Genomic DNA, 18,664 nt, shown 5'->3' with positions numbered 1-18,664 from the left:
TGTGGCAATCAGCAAGTCTTCAGTGAATTCTGAGAGAAAAGTTTCAATGGAGTTGTAGGAGCAGAAACCAGGCTTCAAGGGGTTAGAGCGAGCAGATGGTGAAGGAGCAGAAGTGTGGAGTGTAACTTCTTTTGGAAGCCTTGTTAATGAAGAAAAGGAGAAAAATGCAGTTGGGTAAAAGGGAAAGACAAGAATAAACAGCAGTGTTTTATTTCTTTATTTTTAGGAGAGGGACTTGAACATGATTATATGTTGAGGCAGAGAATTTGTGTAAATGAAAAAATAGGGAAACAAATATTAAAAACAAACTCATGATTGAAAGTCTGTATGCTCTCTTCAAAAATGTATTTTTTTTCTGTCGTAAAACCTGATTACTAGTTTAACAAGAAATTCCCAGACTTTTCCTAATCAAATGCTATTTTCAAGCATTGTAGCTTAGAAACTGGCTTATACCCAAGATTTATTCTATCTTACAGAAGAGAGGAACTACCCATAATATTGATTTTGGACTTTGTATGTTTGCTTTGTTTCATTTAAGTGAGTCATTGCTAGCATAGCATGAGAATAAACTCATTTAGTGACATTTTATTTCTAGTTAACATTTTCTGTATTTTCTTCTCAGATTGCAACCACTTTTCAATGACAATTTCTGAGAATTCTCTAGTGCTGGTGTCTAAACATAAAGTTATTAACATTTTATCTTCTGTTATCTTTTTGAGGGCCACTTCAGGGCACCATAAGGTTTTGTATTGCTAAAATACCACCTATGTGTACCATCCTAGGCATTGTTATGGTTAAGAAATGACTTACAGGAAGTCTACCTGAATATCTTATGTGGACAGTTCTGTGGACATCACTGTTTCCTTTATGTATGAGGCAGAAAACAGTTTTAGAAATAGCCTCAGGAAGTAGTTAGGAAAGATTATTCATAGTCCTTCCAAAAGAAGGTAATTAGTTACAAAATTTTGCTTTAAGCTAAATTAATAATCTCTTATAAGCAATCATAAATTACCTTTATAATTTCCGTTCATAGAAAGGTAAACATAATCATCAAACTAGTAATACAGATAATATGCATTTGTAATTATATGTAATTAAAAACTGTAACTTCTCTCATTATGCTAATCAAGTGTAAGCTTTCCTGAAGCAACCAGGAACTCAGTAATAACTGCAATATTAGCTCTTACTGTTTGCTCATTCAAGGAACTAAAAATTATTACCAACTGGTAGTAAGTAAAAATGAATTCAAGAGCTATTTTTGCCAAGATAACATGGAAACCCTAGCTGCCACATGTCTCTGCTGGTACTGTACTGCCTTCAAAGAAACATCAATCCACCATTCAAAATAGTTAAGAAGCTATTTTAACTATTACAGTTTTTCTAACCCACCTCCCTTACTACCCCTGGGGTTTCCTTCTACGTGAGGAATAGTGTCAGATAGGTCAAGTCACACAGTATAAGGTATAAACATAAAGTCTGTTTACACTGACTGTGATCAGTATCAGCAGGAGATACCACAGCAGGTCTGTGCCACTCAAGAAGTATCCCAGCATGTAGGCTCCCTACAGTCCTTTAATATACAGTTGTCTATTATCTCATCCCTTTACCAATGCATAGATCCCTTCTGTCTCCCCTCCCCAGACGTTCCTTCAAAGTAGAGCTATATTAATAGTAGGCTATGCTGCTGTGCCTTTGATTATAAGTTACTTCATCTGCATAAGTTTTGAATTATTGTAATATTATTATAAGGATAAGCAAGACAGCCAGAGTAGAGCCGTCATGGTACAGTTTGTAATAACTGTTTGTGCTGTTTTGTCACACGCTGGCTGTGTTGTTGGCTCATTTCTCTCTTGATCTCAAGAATGTAAACACCCTGCCATCTTCTTACCTATATTTCCAAGTATGTCTTGGTGACCCGAACATGTTCTTTTGAACTTACTACTTAATATTCCTGTACCAGAAAACTCTGTGATATGTTTTCCTCCTCTGATATTATAGCGTTCCCTTTTGATAATTGTAAAAATTCAGTGGAGGAATACGTTCATAATATGTAGCAATATTTTTCACAGTACTGGAGGATGGCAAAATTAATAATAGCAAAACTTTCATTAAACTCCTTTTTCCCTTACTCTCCATAGCTTTCATTTGCAAGGCAGCTACTCCAGACATGCATGTAGAAGACTCCAGGAGTTTATAGGAAACAGAGAATCATTTTACTCAGGGACTCAGAAAATATATCATAGGAGAAGCTTTTGAGCAATGTCTTGAATTATAACAATGTGGGGTGTGTGTGTGTAATACCATTTAATTTAGTAAGTTTTTATAAGCATTTTAGATTCAGACAACATATGTTCACCAATTTGTACCTGACTATAAAACATTTCATAAGAGGAAATTCATGCAGAGGAAAGTAATTTGTTCAACATCCATTCAGTGTCGAAATTAAACTTGAGCCCAGATCTGCTGAGTCTCAAATTTGTTCCCTCCTCTTTGTACCATGTGTGTGAGGCTGGATACTAGAAAAGGATAAGAAGACATTTGGGAGGGCATCCTAAAGGATGAGAACGCCACGAAGGCAGACGTGCAGGTGCCTAGTGCCAGGGCAGAAAATAGTGAAGAACTGTAGGGGCTCAAATTTGAGAGGTTGAAGGGAGGAGATTGAATACTAGCTGAAGAGTTTGGCTTTTCATGTTAGATACATAAGAAGCCATAAATCTATTGATCTGGAAACTGGCTGATTGGATCTGTAATTGAAGAAACTATTTAGAACTATTATTTCCCCACACCTTTTTAGAATATTCAGAAAGGATAAAAAGTCCTTTTGTTCAAAAGTAAAGTATTTTTGGAAGAACAGGTAACCTACTAAGTTGGTTTCTTGCCTTTTCTTGATTTATTATTTAAACTTCCTACACAACACCAATGTACCTTTTCTTGATTCTTAAGATCGAACTTTTAATTCATTTTTCATGTTCTCATACATTTCTTCAAGTGTTTTATTTGGAAAGGGTACATGGATGATAGTTTTTTTGCCTAAGAGTTATCTTTCTTTTCCATTCATACACAATGCTTAGTTTGTGTTGGGTGTAAAATCCATAGTTCACATCAACTTCAGGGTTTTGTGAAGTTATTTATTCCCTGTGTCCCTTTTTTTTTTTTTTTAAGAGTTGTGGGGAACATATTTTCATTTCTATGTGCATAATCTGATTTTGAATAGACTGTTTTTTAGAACAGTTTTAGCATCACAGAGAAATTGAGTGGAAAGTACAGAAATGTCTCCTATACCCCTCTGTCCCCATATACGCACAGTGTCCCCCAGCTATTAACATTCCAAACCAGAGTGGTGCATTCATTAAAGTCGAAGGACCTTCCTTGATGCAGCATCATCTAAAGTACATAGTTTACATTAGGGTTCACACTTGGTGGTGTCTGTTCTGTGTTTTGCCAAGTGTGTAATGATATGTATCCGCCATCATAGCATCATACAAAGAAGTTTCACTGCCCTAAAAATCCTCTGTGCTCTACTTGTTCATCTCTCCTACTCCTAACCCCTGGCAACCACTGATTCTTTTACTGTCTGCACAGTTTTGCCTTTTCTAGTATGTCATAGTTCATAAGCTAATTTTAATTTCCTATGTCCTTGCAGGATTTTTACCTTACTGGTAGGAAAATTTTGTGTAGTTTTCATCAAATTCCCCAGCCTATAATGTGTATTCTGAAATTTTCAGTATGAAGTCTTTCCTTAAATTAATCTGGAATGTTTTTTTCTCCTATTACTTCATTTTTATTGTGTCCTCTACATCTGTATTCTTTCTAGGAAGTGGGGAGGTGATGCTATGTAGAATTTGTATAGTTACAGCAACATAAATTTTGTGTTTGACTTTTTTAGGTTCCACATATAAGTGAGATTATGTGATATTTGTCTTTGTGGGTCTGGGTTATTTCACTTAGCATAATGTCCTCCAGGTTCATCTATGTTGTCACAAATGGCAGGATTTCCTTCTTTTTTAAGGCTGAGTAATATTCCATTGGGTGTCATTGGGTGTATATACACCCCACATTTTCTTTATCCATTCATCTGTTGATGGACATTTACATGTTTTCCATATTTTGTCTATTGTGAATAGTGATGAAATGAACATGGGAGTGCAGATATCTCTTCCAAAGACTAATTTAATTTCCTTTGGATATATACTCAGATGTGGAATTGCTGGGTCATATAATGGTTCTATTTTTTATTTTTCGAGGCGCATCCATACTGTTTTCCAAACCGTACCAATTGATATTCTCAACAACAGTGTGCAAGGGTTCACTTTTCTCCATATCCTCACCAACACTTTGTCTTTGGTCTTTTTGATAATATCCGTTGTAATTGATAGGAAGTGTTAACTCACTGCAGTTTTGATTTGCATTTCTCTGATGATTAATTATGTTGAGTCTCTTTTCACATAATTATTGGCCATTTATATGTCTTCTTTTTTATTGTAAATTGACAATTTGTAATTGTTTTAGTTTATGGTATAGAAAGAGATGTCATAATTTATGAATACAATGTGGAATAAATTAGTTAACACATTGATCACCTCAGATACTTAATGTTTTTGTGGTAACATTTGAAATTTACTGTCTTAGTGTATGTCTTCTTTTGAGAAATCTCTATTTGGGTCCTTAGCCCATTTTTTTTTAATCAGGTTGTTTGATTTTTTCCTTTTTTTTTTTTTTTGGCTACTGAGTTGTATGAGTTTCTTATATATTTTGGATATTAACCCCTTATCAGCTATATAGTTTGTAAATATTTTCTCTCCTCTATAGGGGACACATGTTTTTTAATAAAATTTTTCATCAAGACATCTGTCAGTCACTGAATAAAAATCTTAGATGGAGCTATAAAGACTTTTTGTAATATAGAAGATTATAAACAACTATTCAGCAAGTATTGATTTGAGGACCTACTGTGTGCTAATTAGTACTCTGTTTTTATATGAAATTTCTTGTTAGAACAGTTCTATACAGTGAACTGTTGTCTGCTGACAAACTTCCCTGTATTACAGCTCCTTCTTTTCTTTTTCTCTCCTCATGATGGAAGAGGAGCCTCTTCTGTTCAGGGCCAGTTACCCTAACTATCGCCTGGATTCTGTCCTCTCTGGCATTCTCAGGAATGGACCTCCTCTGGCACCATTATTCATACCCTCTCAAACCTTCAACTTTTTTTAGTTCTGACAGGTTCTTTACCATCAGCACCAAACCATGCTTAAGTCTCCTCTTACATGGTAAAATGAAATCCTCCCTTTACACATATCCCCATTTGGTTGCCACCCTAACTTTCCCACTTTATCACTAAAATATTTGAAATATCTGTGTTCCCTGTTTCTACTCCTCATAGTAATCTGGCTTCCATCCCTCCTTTTACTGAAACTGCACCTGCTAGTGTTATTAGTGAATTCTTTATTGCTAATTTTTTTTCAGTCTTTATCTTACTTGACCTCTCTGCCACATTTGATAGTTCAGCAATTCTTTCTTTAAAGGTTTTCTCCTTGGCTTTGGTAACAACGTAATCTCCTTTGCTTCTCCCACTGTTGACGTGTTAGCCTCCTTTGCCTGGGCCCCTTCTTCTCCTATATGCTAAGTGTTCGTGTTCCTTGGAGTTCCAGATTCTGCCCTCTTCCTTGTCTCCTCTACCCACTCTCCCTGAATGGCCCCATCTATTCCCATGGCTTCAGTGACCATTTGCATGCTGAGGTCTTTTGTACATTTTTTTTTCTGTATGTGTGTGTGTGTGTGTGTGTGTGTGTGTGTGTGTGTGAGAGAGAGAGAGAGAGAGAGAGAGAGAGAGAGAGAGAAGGTCTCGCTCTGTCACCCAGGCTGGAGTGTAGTGGTGTAATCACGGCTCACTGCAGCCTCTAACTCCCAGGCTTAAGCAACTCTCTCACCTCCTCCTCCCAAGTAGCTGGGATTATAGGTTTGAGCCATCACACACAGCCAGTCCTTTACATTTGTATTTTCAGCCCTGACCACCTTCGAGTTCTGAGTCTGTATCTGTCTGCCTCCTAGACATTTCCAAATAGGGGACCCACAGGCTCCTCAACCTCAAAATGTCCAAAACTGGATTATCATTTTCCACATTTCCTAATCCTACTAGCAAAATGAATATGTGAATAAGTAAATAAATAAATAAATAAAACCTTCTTGGGTTCGATTCTTCCCAATGAATTGATACTACTTTTCGCCCATTTACGTAAGCCAAAAATATCTCTGATGTATGAGATGTTCATTTATTCTTAATGTTGTAATTAAAAATCACAATTTTATAGATCTGATTTATCCTTGGGGCATTAAAATACATGTTTTTGCTTCCGTTCCCACATTTCTTTTTTCTCAAGGGTCTGTATCTTTTAAGAAGTAGAAATCTTCATTAATATTGAAAAAATCTTTCCTTATAAATTTGACCATTACTTCACTCTGGTGGGCAAATTCAGGTGGACTATATACATCTTTGATAATAACTTCTAACGTATATTATTGAGATATACTGTAAGCCAAGCACTGTTCTAAGTAGTTCGTTTGGTTTCCCCAGATTCCTGTGAGTTGTAGGTACTGTTGCCATCCTGTTTTACAGAGGAGGAAATGCAGAGAGGTTAGGAGCGTGTCCAGTGTGATAGTTGGCAGGTAGCAGAGGCAGCATTTGAACACAAGCACCCTGGCTCTGGATCTAAGCTCTTAACCTCCATGCAATACTATCTGGCAAACAATTTCTCTTCTTCATAGCAGTTTCTTGTCACTGTTTTTTAAAAAGTTAAAAATACACACTGAGTTACCAAGACACAGCATAATTTTAAATGTGTACCTAGGGTATACATATGCAAGTTATTGTGAGAATAAGTAATGCATTTTGCTAGTACAGTAGTCACAAAAAAAATGGATCCATAATTTTCATTTTATAGTACTTTTATTTTTTAAAGACATTCTAGATTTTCTTTGACTCTTTTGAAACACAATAGCCATAGCAACATTATCTTCTTCTGAGTCCTCTGCTTATTTTATGTCAGCAGCTTTATCACTTGATCTTAGAAATACTTGGGTTTTCACAATGTAAACACAAATCATATTCTGTTGCTTTGTTTCTGGAAAGTGGTTAAGCAACTGCATAAAAGTCATAGGAAATTAATGACTCACATAACGGAAAGCATTTACTAATGCGACTTTTGACTCAGTTGCCAAGTAGTCTGAGTTTGTTTCCATGGTAACCCATCAGCATAACAAATGGTGGCAAACTAACTTTACTACTTTTTTGGTTGTTTGTTTAATTTGGACAGCTTTCTGACAGCTGTGTGTGTGTGGGTGTGTGGGTGTGTATGTGCGTGTGTATACACATTAAAGATTATCACACACACAAAAATCTGAGTAATTGCCTTAGTTGCATGAACAAAACCTTTTTTAGAGAGATTGTTTGAGAATCCAAGGCTATTGTTTTTATGTTACAAAACTATAAAGATTACTTAACATATCTTTCCACTTCAGTTTCTATTAAGAAAAGGCATAGTCAGCTGTTTTTAAGCCTATACTTTAAAAAAATTCATTTATAATGTTTGTTTATTTGAAATATATGCAATCATAGGAGACTCTGCCAGAAACAAGGCAGGGAGAAAGGGAAATGAGGATGCTTTCTTGGGGGACTGAAGACTGAGTGAGTGGTGGAGGAGGTGGAGGCAGCCAGCTCTGCCCTGCCCTTCCCCTGGGGACAGTGCTCTAGGGTAGGGAAGAGAGGACACTGAGAAGGGAACCAGGGCAGGCCTGGTCATATGGGACACTGAGTTGCAGAGAGATTTCTAGAGGAGGTAATGACAAAACTATTATTTTATGTCAGCAGCTTTATCACTTCATCTTAGAAATACTTGGGTTTTCACAGTGTCAACACAAATCATATTCTGTTTCTTTGTTTCCGGAAAGTGGTTAAGCAACTGTATAAAAGAGTTATGAGTTACTGTATATGAGTTAGAGTTAAACTGATGAGTGCGGGAAGCTGAAAGGAGAGTGGATGGAATGCAGGGAAAAGAAAAATCACGAACAAAGGCATACAGATGAGAAATAGTGTGAAGTAAATGGGAACAGCAAACAGAATGAGACAGAAAGAAGGGGTCAAGAGATAAGACTAAAGGTAGGCTTAATCCTACCTTAATGCAGGAGAAGCTGCATTAAGGGGGTTGAACCTAATCCTATAAGAGGAAACAGTGGAGGATTTTAAAGAGAAATGACATTATCAAATTTGTATTTTAAAAAGAGTTCTCTGGTAGCAATGAGGAAGACAGATCTGAGTGGGGACCATTAAGGAGGCTGTTGCCATGTTTCAGGGAAAAATTGGGGTAGTGTTGCTAGACACAGGAAAGGGCTTGATTTACAAATAGGAGGTAACACAGGCAGGAAGAGGTAGCTGGAACCAGTCATTAGTGGCCCGTATATGACTTCAGTTATTCATTTGGTCAACGAATCTTTATTGTTTACTGTGTTTGGCAGATGATTAGCATTATGCCGTACTGTTTTCCACCTTCATCATTTTTTCTGGGTTTCTTCTCCAATAAGGATTCTTTGTTTGCACATCATGAGGTAATCAATAGACAAGTACACTTTGCACAGCACTAGTTGATCCCAACCTGATCTCATCTTGGCTTATTTGACTTTCTTACTCAGATAAGAACCTGTTTCAGAGTCCTAGCACGTTTGTCAGTCTACTACTTGGGAGGCAGTACCCATATGTTTGGATAGGGACTTATTGCCCAGGAAGTGAATCGGAGCTTATTTCTGAAGCCAGAAATAAGGGTGGGACTCTCTGGGTCATGAAAAATATGTACAATAAGTTCCAAAGTATTTCATCCATATACTTAATCTTAAATGAGGGAAACAGGACTCGGGGATTCATGGATCACCTACAACAATGTGAACAACATTTGACCTTTCCAGATTCCTTGGGAATGATAAGACTTAGTCTATGACAGTTAGGATTTAGTTCAGCTGTATATAACAAAACCCAAAATAAGCATTTTAAATAATAAGATTTAAGAAGTTTGGGCCAGATGTGGTGGCTTCGCCAGGGACAGTAGCTCACATCTGTAATCCCAGTACTTTGAGAGGCCAAGTTGGGTGGATCACTTGAGCCCAGGGGTTCAAGACCAGCCTGGCCAACATGGTGAAGCCCTATCTCTACAAAAAAATGCAAAAATTAGCTGGGCATGGTGGCACACACCTATAGTCCCAACTACTCGGGAGGCCAACACAGGAAAATGACTTGAACTGGAGAGGTAGAGGTTGCAGTGAGCCAAGAACGCACCACTGCACTCCAGCCTGGGTGACAAAATGAGACTCTGCCCCCAAATATAAGGAGTTTGGAGGGATACAGCCCAAGGCTACATGTATTAGAGACCCACCATCTTTCTGACCCTGAACCATCATCACTTGGCTTTTCCTGAGGATAACCTCATTGTCCAGAATGACTGTTGAGAATCTAATCATCATCATGACAGTTTTCCAGCAAAGGAAAGAAGAAAAGGTAAAAGGGTACATTTCAACTGTCCCTTTTTTATTCTGCCTTTCCAGAAGTTATACCCAATAACCTCCATTTAGATCTCATTCACTTGTACTCCATCCCGTGCTTACCCTATAGCTGCAAGGGAGGTAGGGAAAATGCAGTCTTTTAACTGGACATATTGCCTGTTTGAGTAAAATTAGGGTTCTCCTTTTAAGAAAGAAGAGAGACTGCATATTGGGTAAGTAACTGACAATCTTTGCCACGTATGTTCCTGGGCATACCATTTGACTAGTCAAACTGGTGGGTTACTTATTAGCCTGGTGGGGAGTATGATGATAAACAGATGTCAGAGACCTAAACCCTTACCTAGAGACCAGGACTACTAGATGGGTTCACCAGTTAACATGTTGATATATGAATCTGAGGACTAAAGAAGACAACTCAGTTTTGTTTGTTGGTTTGTTTTGTTTTGTTTGTTTGAAATAGAGCCTCGCTCTGTTGCCCAGGCTAGAGTGCAGTGGCACAATCTCAGCTCACTATAGCTTCAGCCTCCTGGGCTCAAGCAACCCTCCCACCTCAGCTGCCCGAGAAACTGGGACTACAGGTGTACGCCACCATGCTCAACTAATTTTTATATTTTTTTTGTAGAGATGGCATTTCACCATGTTGTCCAGGCTGGTCTTGAACTGTCTTGAGCTCAAGCAGTCTGCCTACCTTGGTCTCCCAAAGTGCTGGGATTACAGGTATGAGCCATCATGCCCAGCCTGAAGACTTAGATTTTTTAGTTCTCAGTACATGGATAATAGTTAAGGCCATCAAGAGTAAAAAAATAAGAAAGACAAGGATAGAAGCTTGGTGGATATCAACATTTTAAAGAGACAAAAGAACAAGAAACTGCAAAGAATGGTCAGAGAAGTAGAAAGAAAAAGAGTATTTTAAGAATGTATAAGAAGGATCAAGTATGATACTAAAAAAAGTGCCCTTGGATTTGGCAATTAGTTACTCACTAGTGAGCAGTTTCAATTGTAGGGGGTAGAAGCCTGATTAAGAGGAACTGAGAAGTAACTGGGAGGTAAGGAGATGGAAAATGTCTACACTGTAGAGACAGTTCTTCAAATTTCATTTCCAACTTTTACTGCTGAGTGACCTTTGATAAGTCACATAATTTCTGTGTCTTTTAGTTCCTTTATCTATAAAATGGAGTACACTTCCCATAGAGTTGTTTTGAGGATTTAGTATGTTAATATGTGTAATTTTTAATATGTATATTTACAACAATCCCTGTAATAATAAGTACTCAATAAATGCTGTCATCATTATCCTTCATATCATCACCTTCAGGGAGCTTGGACCTCAAGGCAAAGTGATAAGTTGATGAGGACATGGAATTGTGGGAAGTGTATTTTTTCCCTTAAGATTTAAAGACATGTCCTGTATGAAAACCAGTTCTCTATCTTTATTTTACAATGTAATTTTAATTACCTGCCCGTATTTATAATGCTGTGCTGAAGTTTCTTAATCTCTTATTTTTTCCCCAAGCCTATCAGACTTAATGTTGGCTTCCTCCGCTGTCTAACTAAACTAGATTAATATTTCTGCAAATACTTCTTTCCTGCTTGTCTGGTTTGTTTCTTAAAAGAAATATTCACATATAGCATTCACTTGATTTCTTTGGTTTTCATTACTCAGGCCAAAGCTGCCCTCTGTTTGTACAAATGATAACGTATACAATTAGGCATTTAAAAGCTACTACACTATAAAGGCATTTAAAGTAGATAAAAATCTAAGATGTATTTCTATAATTAGTATTACCTAGAAATTCCACTTATTTCACAGACAAATGAAAAATGACAATCATGCCACTGTACTTCAGCCTGGGCAACAGAGCAAAACCCCATCTCAAAAGAAAGAAAGGAAGGAAGGGAGAGAGAGATGAGGGGAGGGAGGGAGGGAGGGAGAGAGGGAGGAAGGGGGGAAGGGAAAGGGGAAAGGGAGGGAGGGAGGGAGGAATACTTTTGTTCCTATTTTTAGATTATTCAGTACTTGACAGTGTGTTGAATTTATTTTTATTTTAACAAAGTCATAAATACGAATAATTTAGAGTCTAAGTGCTACCAGGCATATTATGGAAAAGCACAGTTCCCTATTTCTCACATGGCCCAACAGGAAAGGAGCAAGGAGAATCACCGCATCAGCTTCCGTCTCCTCCTGCCCTCTATCCTTGCCGTGTTTGTCACGTTAGCACAATCAGAGGTAGAGGGCAAGGGAGCCTGGTTGATGTCGTTCATAAGACTGGCCTCCTTGGCCACAGAGAAGGGTAAAGTGGATCTGGAATGACAAAATATCAAGCCCAGTAGTTTGGATTTTCTTGAGCACTTTTTTAATTTCCTGTATGGTTTTTTAAAAAATATAGCATCCTTCCTGTATGGTAGATGCAGTTTCTTTTTTTTATCACTCAGAATATTTTTTTCTTCTTCAAGCACATGCTCTGTTTTGTTCAAGCTGCTATTTTTCTCTCTGTTTTTTTTAAAGACTGAGTCTTGGTCTGTCACCCAGGCTAGAGTACAGTGGCACACTCAGGGCTCACTGCAGCCTTGAACTCTTAGACTCAAGTGATCCTCCTGCCTCAGCCTCCCGAGTAGCTGGGACTACAGGCACGCACCGCCATACCCAGCTAAGTTTTAAATTTTTTGTTGAAACAGAGTATCCTGTTGTTGCCCAGGCTGGTCCCAAACTCCTGGCTCAAGCAACCCTCCCACCTCAGCCTCCCAAAGTGCTGGGAATACAGGCATGAGACCCTGCAACCAGCCAAGTTAGTTTTTTTCTTTCATTTTGGTTTCTCTCATATTCAAAGACTTTCCTCACTTATCTGCTCATATTTAACAGTGAGGCACTAAAAGTTGATTGGGAGCTTTGTGTATGTGGGGGCGCCTGTCATCTCAGATTTTTATTATAGGTTGGTTTGGCTGGCTGTGTCATTGGGAACCCTCAAAATCCATCTCATGAAATCTTTTCTTTGAAGCTGGGTTGGATTCCCCAGAGAATGTTCTTCCCACATCTTGAAGGTGCCTGATTCTGGCATTGTGAGAAGCCAGGTTTGGGGAAGGCTGGAAGTCTCAGCATTAAGTCATCTTTCATTACCCTGGCCAGCATGCCTTTGCGCTTGCTGTTTCTAATACCTGCCCTCACTTCAGGCTGTCCAGAGCATCCTTCCATTTCACCTTGTCAGAAAAATACATCTCAGTCGTCTGCAGGAGTCAGGGAAGGAGAAGTCTGCAGTCTGACTATTTCTGAAACAGTTTTTGATCAGTCCTCTGCCTTTTCCCTCCTTCACTGGACTTCAAAGCCTTCAAAGCCTGTTTAAATGTCTTACTCTTGGCTTTTACTATTACCAGCATAAGGTTCAAATTTCCTCAGTATGCTAAATTAGTTATCACTTGTCTGTCTGTCCCTGGCCACTTATTTTTGTCTCTAGTTCTCCTCGTCCCTGCGAGATAATACATTACTTATTTTTATTTAGTAGGTTTTGGGAGGGAGCAGACGCTAATACATGCACTCAACCTGCCATGTTTAACTAAAAATTTGTATATAATGTTGTAATGAAAGTAAAATAGTTTTATTTTAAATGTTGTTTCTTGATAACAGATATTGTATCAGTGATCTCAGTGACAGGAACAACCAAGCACCTTGAAGCTCAGTGAACCCCGAAGGGTCCAGGACGTCATTGTTTATATCTCCTTGTTAGGAGCTCCGGAGACCATAGCTGATGCCTCCAGCAAGTCTGGAGGCCAAGAGATGTTGGAAGAGAAGCAATAATAAAAAATTCTAGGCTGAGTGCAGTGGCTTATGCCTATAATCCCAGCAATTTGAGAGACTAAGGTGGGCAGATCGCTTGAGGCCAGGAGTTTGACCAATATGGTGAAGCCCCATCTCTACAAAAATACAAAAATTAGCCAGGTGTGGTGGTGCACACTTGTTATCCCAGCTACTATTTGGGAGGCTGAGGCATGGTAATTGCTTGAACCCGGGAGGCAGAGGTTACAGTGAGCCAAGATTGTACTGCTGCATTCCAGCCTGGGTGACAGAGCAAGACCCTGTGTCAAAAAAAAAAAAAAAAAAAGAATCTGGATTTTTTTTTTTGCTTATTTTTATTGCTATTCACTGTTTTTTAAATGTATTTATTTTTGAGTGTACAAGTTAGCAACTGCCCTCCTTATCAAGGAGTCCTCCGGCTGCCTGACAGACCCATCCTTTGTCAAACGACACTCATCTCACGATTGGTATTGTGACTGTACCAATAAATTACACCCTGCCTGGATTTCAGGGGAGACTCTGCTATGAACCCACAGATACACTCTTAATATCATGATTCATTAAATCACTTAAGGGTTCCTAAGGAAAAAAAATGGCCAAAGTTATCGTAGTGGAACCAATGGTAAAATGCATGTCCTCCTTTCCCATTCCTGTGTCTGTTTAGTATCTAAAAGTAAACACACATGCACATACCACACACAAATGCACACTTGGTTTTTAAATTATGGTGTTTTGTTTTGTTTTGTTTTTTGTAATTCCTGTTCTTGGATTTCTGTGTATTGATGGAGAAATCAGAAAAAGCAGGCCAGGTGGCTCACACCTATAATCCTTGCTCTTTGGGAGGCTGAGACAGGAGGGTGGCTTGAGCCCAGGAGTTTGAGACCAGCCTGGGTAACATAGGGAGACCCATCTTTACCAAAAATAAAAAAAAAATTGGTTGAATGTGATGTTACATGCCTATGATCCCAGCTACTTGGGAGGCTAAAGTGGGAAGATCTCTTGGGCCTGAGTGGTCAAGGCTGTAGTGAGTTGTGACCGCACTACTCCAGCCTGGGCAACAGAGTGAAACTTTGTCTCAAAAACAACAACAACAACAAAAATAACTGATAGATCCTAATAAAAATCTATTTTATTCCCTGAGGCAGCCATAAGTTTGACTGTCACATTCACTATAGCGGTTTTCCTGTCTCTAAGCCTTTATCTAAATTTTCAACTCACTTACCAGTCCCTGTCACTCCACAAACATGACTTATTACTGTTCTAAAAAAATCAGAATTATTCAGCCTAGGCTCCCTTGCTGTTCTCTTTTGCTTTCTCTAGTTTTCTCTTCATTTTATCTGTTATCTTTCTCTCTTTCCTATGTTAGAGGAATGGTTATCCTTTTCTAAGGCTGAGTCCCACCCCTGTACCTACACACAATAGCAGAGAGAACAGTATGTACAAAAGTCTGGAAGCTTGAAAGAGAAAAATTGTGGGAAAATACAGATTCTCCTTTATGGACAAGTGGAGTTTAAAGTTAAACAGGCCTGGTTTGAATGCCAGTTCTTCTCTACCACCTCCTACTTAAATGACTTTGAGTTCACTTCTCACATCACACTTTATTTTCCTTATCTTTAAAGTGAAGAGACTGGGCACAGTGGCTCACACCTGTAATCCCAGCACTTTGGGAAGCTGAGGCGGATGGATTACCTGAGGTCAGGAGTTCGAGACTAGCCTGCACAACATAGCAAAACCCTGTCTCTACTAAAAAAAAAAAAAAAAGAAAAAAAATTAGCCTGGCATGGTGGCAGGTGCCTGCAATCCCAGCTACTTGGGAGGCTGAGTGAGGCAGGAGAATTGCTTGACTCTTGGAGGCAGAGGTTACAGTAAGCCAAGATCATGCCACTGCACTCCAGCCTGGGCAACAGAACAAGACTCCATCTCAAATAAGTAAGTAAGTAAGTAAATAAATAAATAAGGTGAAGAAAATGCCAGCTACTTCACAAGGTTGTTGGGAGATTTCACAGCATATGGTAAGCTCTCAGTAAATGGTAGCTGGTGTTGCTGTTATGGCTGGAGTAAAACTATGACAATAGTTCATCTTAAAACAAGGATTTGCTTATTCCTAGAATAAGCATTTGTTCATATTTCTGTCACTTGGCGTTAACCATGAATATAAGCCCTACAAGGTCAGGAACTCTGTCCTCGTCTTTATATTTTAAGCATGTACCACATGTGCAACATATAATGTAAATGTACATTGTGTGTTGAATGAATGAATGGTGTGGCTTAATTTATATTGATTTAATAGATTAGTAAATTCACTTTTTTTTCCAGTTTGCTGTGGATAATTAAAACCTTCCAAAGATTTTCAGATCACATTGTTAGGAATTTGCTTCATTTCTGTTACACTGTTTACAAATACTGGCTTTTAATACATTACTTTTGCATTTTAGACTTGAGTGAAAGTGTGGGTATGCTTTTTAACATGTCATCAATAATAATTAATTGGCTCTTTTTTTCTTTCCTTCAGGGAGGTGGTACAAGCAAACTGTGTTCACTGGAGAAAGAAGTTCTCGTTTATGTGCAAAATGAGTGCAAGTGCTGCCACAGGAATCCTAGATCCTTGTATCTACAGAGTATCAGTGAGGAAGGTATAAAAATAGCCTGTTACTTCTTCCCTTTCAGAAACCATAGTTAGTTCCATAGTCACCAGCTTGCTTTGTTTAGCGCTGCCTTATCTTTATCATTAGAACTGTATATGCAGTTTTACTTCACACTTGCTAAAGTAATTTAAATTATCATGGCAAATATGAAGAATCTGAGGTTATAAATTAAAATGCTACTCAAGAACCTTCATCTCACTGTCACTATACATATAGGTATTAATCTTATTTGTATTAGTTTGGGGACTATATATCTATATTCACTATTTGTTGAATTCCAGGTTTTTGTTGGGCATTGTTCTGGGAACTTTATGGGTAATATACCTAATAACCCTGAAAATAGGTATCATTTTCTCCATTTTCAGGAAACCAGGGCTTGGAGAAGTTACTTGCCCAAATTTACAGAGTTAATAAATGGCAAAGTAGGGACTCAAACACAGAGTTTTCTGATTCCAAGTCTGTTTTCTTTCCTGTATATTTTCTTTCCCAATATTAGGTTGAAGCAAATTACCAGTAATCTTAAAAAAATGTTAATTTCATATGGTTCAACTGTGTGTGTGTGTGTGTGTGTGTGTGTGTGTGTGTGTGTGTGTATGTGTATGCATATGTTATACTTACCAAAATAGTACATACAATGGTCAAAAATTAAATAGAGAAGAAGAATTTAGAATGAAAGCAAGAGTCTCTGGCCTTGTTCTTTTCCACGCTGGTTCTATGTCCTGTATCAGATAAAGATGCAGTGTCTATCATGATGCTATAAATAGCTTTTAAACATAAAAAATACTCAATTTGACACAAATTAAAATTACAAATAAGATACCATTTTTTTTTTTTGAGACGAAGTTTCGTTCTTGTTACCCAGACTGGAGTGCAATGGCGCGATCTCGGCTCACCGCAACCTCCGCCTCCTGGGTTCAGGCAATTCTCCTGCCTCAGCCTCCTGAGTAGCTGGGATTACAGGCACATGCCACCATGCCCAGCTAATTTTTTTGTATTTTTAGTAGAGACGGGGTTTCACCATGTTGACCAGGATGGTCTCGATCTCTTGACCTTGTGATCCACCCGCCTCGGCCTCCCAAAGTGCTGGGATTACAGGCTTGAGCCACCGCGCCCGGCCTAAGATACCATTTTTTACCAATAAAGTTGACAAAGATAATAAAGTTTGATAGTGTGCTTTGTTGCCTAGGACACAGGGCAGTAATCAGTGACCAGTCAGCAGGTACTATTCCAGGTACTGGGAGGACAGTGGTGAACTGGAATGAGTTCCTGCCCCCAAAGACTTTACTTTCTGGTTGGAGCTGGGGGAGGTGTGATAGGAAAGACAGAGACTGTAAACATGTAGCCAAATAAGATTATTTGAGGTCATGATAAGTGTTATGTGTAGGAAACAATTAGGTAATGGAGAATAGCTTGGGCAAAGGAGATTATTTTAGAGAACTGGGGCAGGAGTCAGTGAAGACTTCTCTGAAAGGTAACATTTGAAGAGGAGGCAACCATATAAAGGTCTAGGGAAAGAACCCCTTCTTGGATGAAGGTGATCTACCTCTTCCTTACTACTCACCAAAAGCAAATATATGTCTTTTCCTATATCACATCACTCTGAATCTCAAATTATTTCTTCAAGTTTTCATACACAGTTATCAAGCATATGAAGAGACATGACTGCATGACCAAAAATCAAAAGGAAAAGTATATGATAAAAAGAGACCCACAGAAGATACAGATTTCGGAAAGATCAAAGACAGACTTTTATAGTAACTATTATTAGTGAACAAGATAGAGAATTTCATCAGAGAACTAAAAATTGTTAAAAAAAAAAAAAAAGCAAATTCTAAAACTGAGAAGTACATTAACTAAAATTTAAAGCTAAGTAAATGAAATAACTGCAGGTTTACCATAACTGAAGAGAGCATTGGTAAATTGGAAAACAAGGCAGAAGAAAATATTCAGCCTAAATCACAGAGAAAACAAGGGTGGAATAGACAGGAAAGAAGGTAAGACATGTAGGAGACAGTAGAAAGGTCTAACTGTATAAGCCCTAGGAGGAGAGACGAGTGTGGCTGAGAATCTTCTAAAACTGATCAAAGATATCAAACCATAGATTCAGAAGTACTGTGAACCCCATGCAGTCAAGTGTGGCGTGTTTAAATGACAAGACCAGCCTGACTGCGGCATGGGAAACAGAGAGGGAAAGTTCTTGGTAATAGGATTGGATCCACTAGATCAGGCCAGGCGTTATGAAGAGTTTAGATTAATTATAATTGAAAGTATTGGAGGATTTTAATAAGGAGAGACATCATCTTTTGTCAGATCACTTTTGCTGCTGTGTTGGATGAATTGCAGAGACCACTTAGGTGGTTTGTGATAGTTGAAGGGAGAAGTGCTTATGTTTTGGCATAGAGTTACAACATAGAAATGGTTATGATTGTGCAGCGAGATGCCCAACTAAAAATAGAGGATTCTGTTACTATGGAGGGGAGGAATGGATAATTGGGATATGACTAGCATTCTTTCTGAAGAGGTTGAATGAAGGAATAGGTCCAGGAAAAGGGAGTGAGGAGTTGCCAGTGACGTAGGAATAAAACCAGGCAATTGTGGTACCATGGAAGTTTAGCAAAAAAAAATGATGCAAGGAAGGAGGTGGAGTGGCCAACCATGTAACTTACTACTGAGATGTTAAATAAGATGA

The 18,664-nt window shown here is 38.4% G+C and overlaps 1 protein-coding gene across 2 annotated transcripts in view; it reads left to right on the top strand.

Moving 5' to 3' along the window:
* Positions 1-18,664, top strand: part of EEIG2 (EEIG family member 2) — a 69,766-nt gene that overhangs the window by 15,487 nt on the left and 35,615 nt on the right. For both annotated transcript variants that reach the window (XM_039460760.2, XM_003933383.4), the window contains exon 2: positions 15,843-15,963. In XM_039460760.2, coding sequence (XP_039316694.1) covers positions 15,843-15,963 — 121 coding nt within the window. The remainder of the gene's footprint in view (positions 1-15,842; positions 15,964-18,664) is intronic.

The sequence above is a fragment of the Saimiri boliviensis genome, chromosome 11, assembly GCF_048565385.1.
Source record: "Saimiri boliviensis isolate mSaiBol1 chromosome 11, mSaiBol1.pri, whole genome shotgun sequence".
NCBI lineage: Eukaryota > Metazoa > Chordata > Mammalia > Primates > Cebidae > Saimiri > Saimiri boliviensis.
This window is presented reverse-complemented; position numbering and strand designations above follow the sequence as displayed.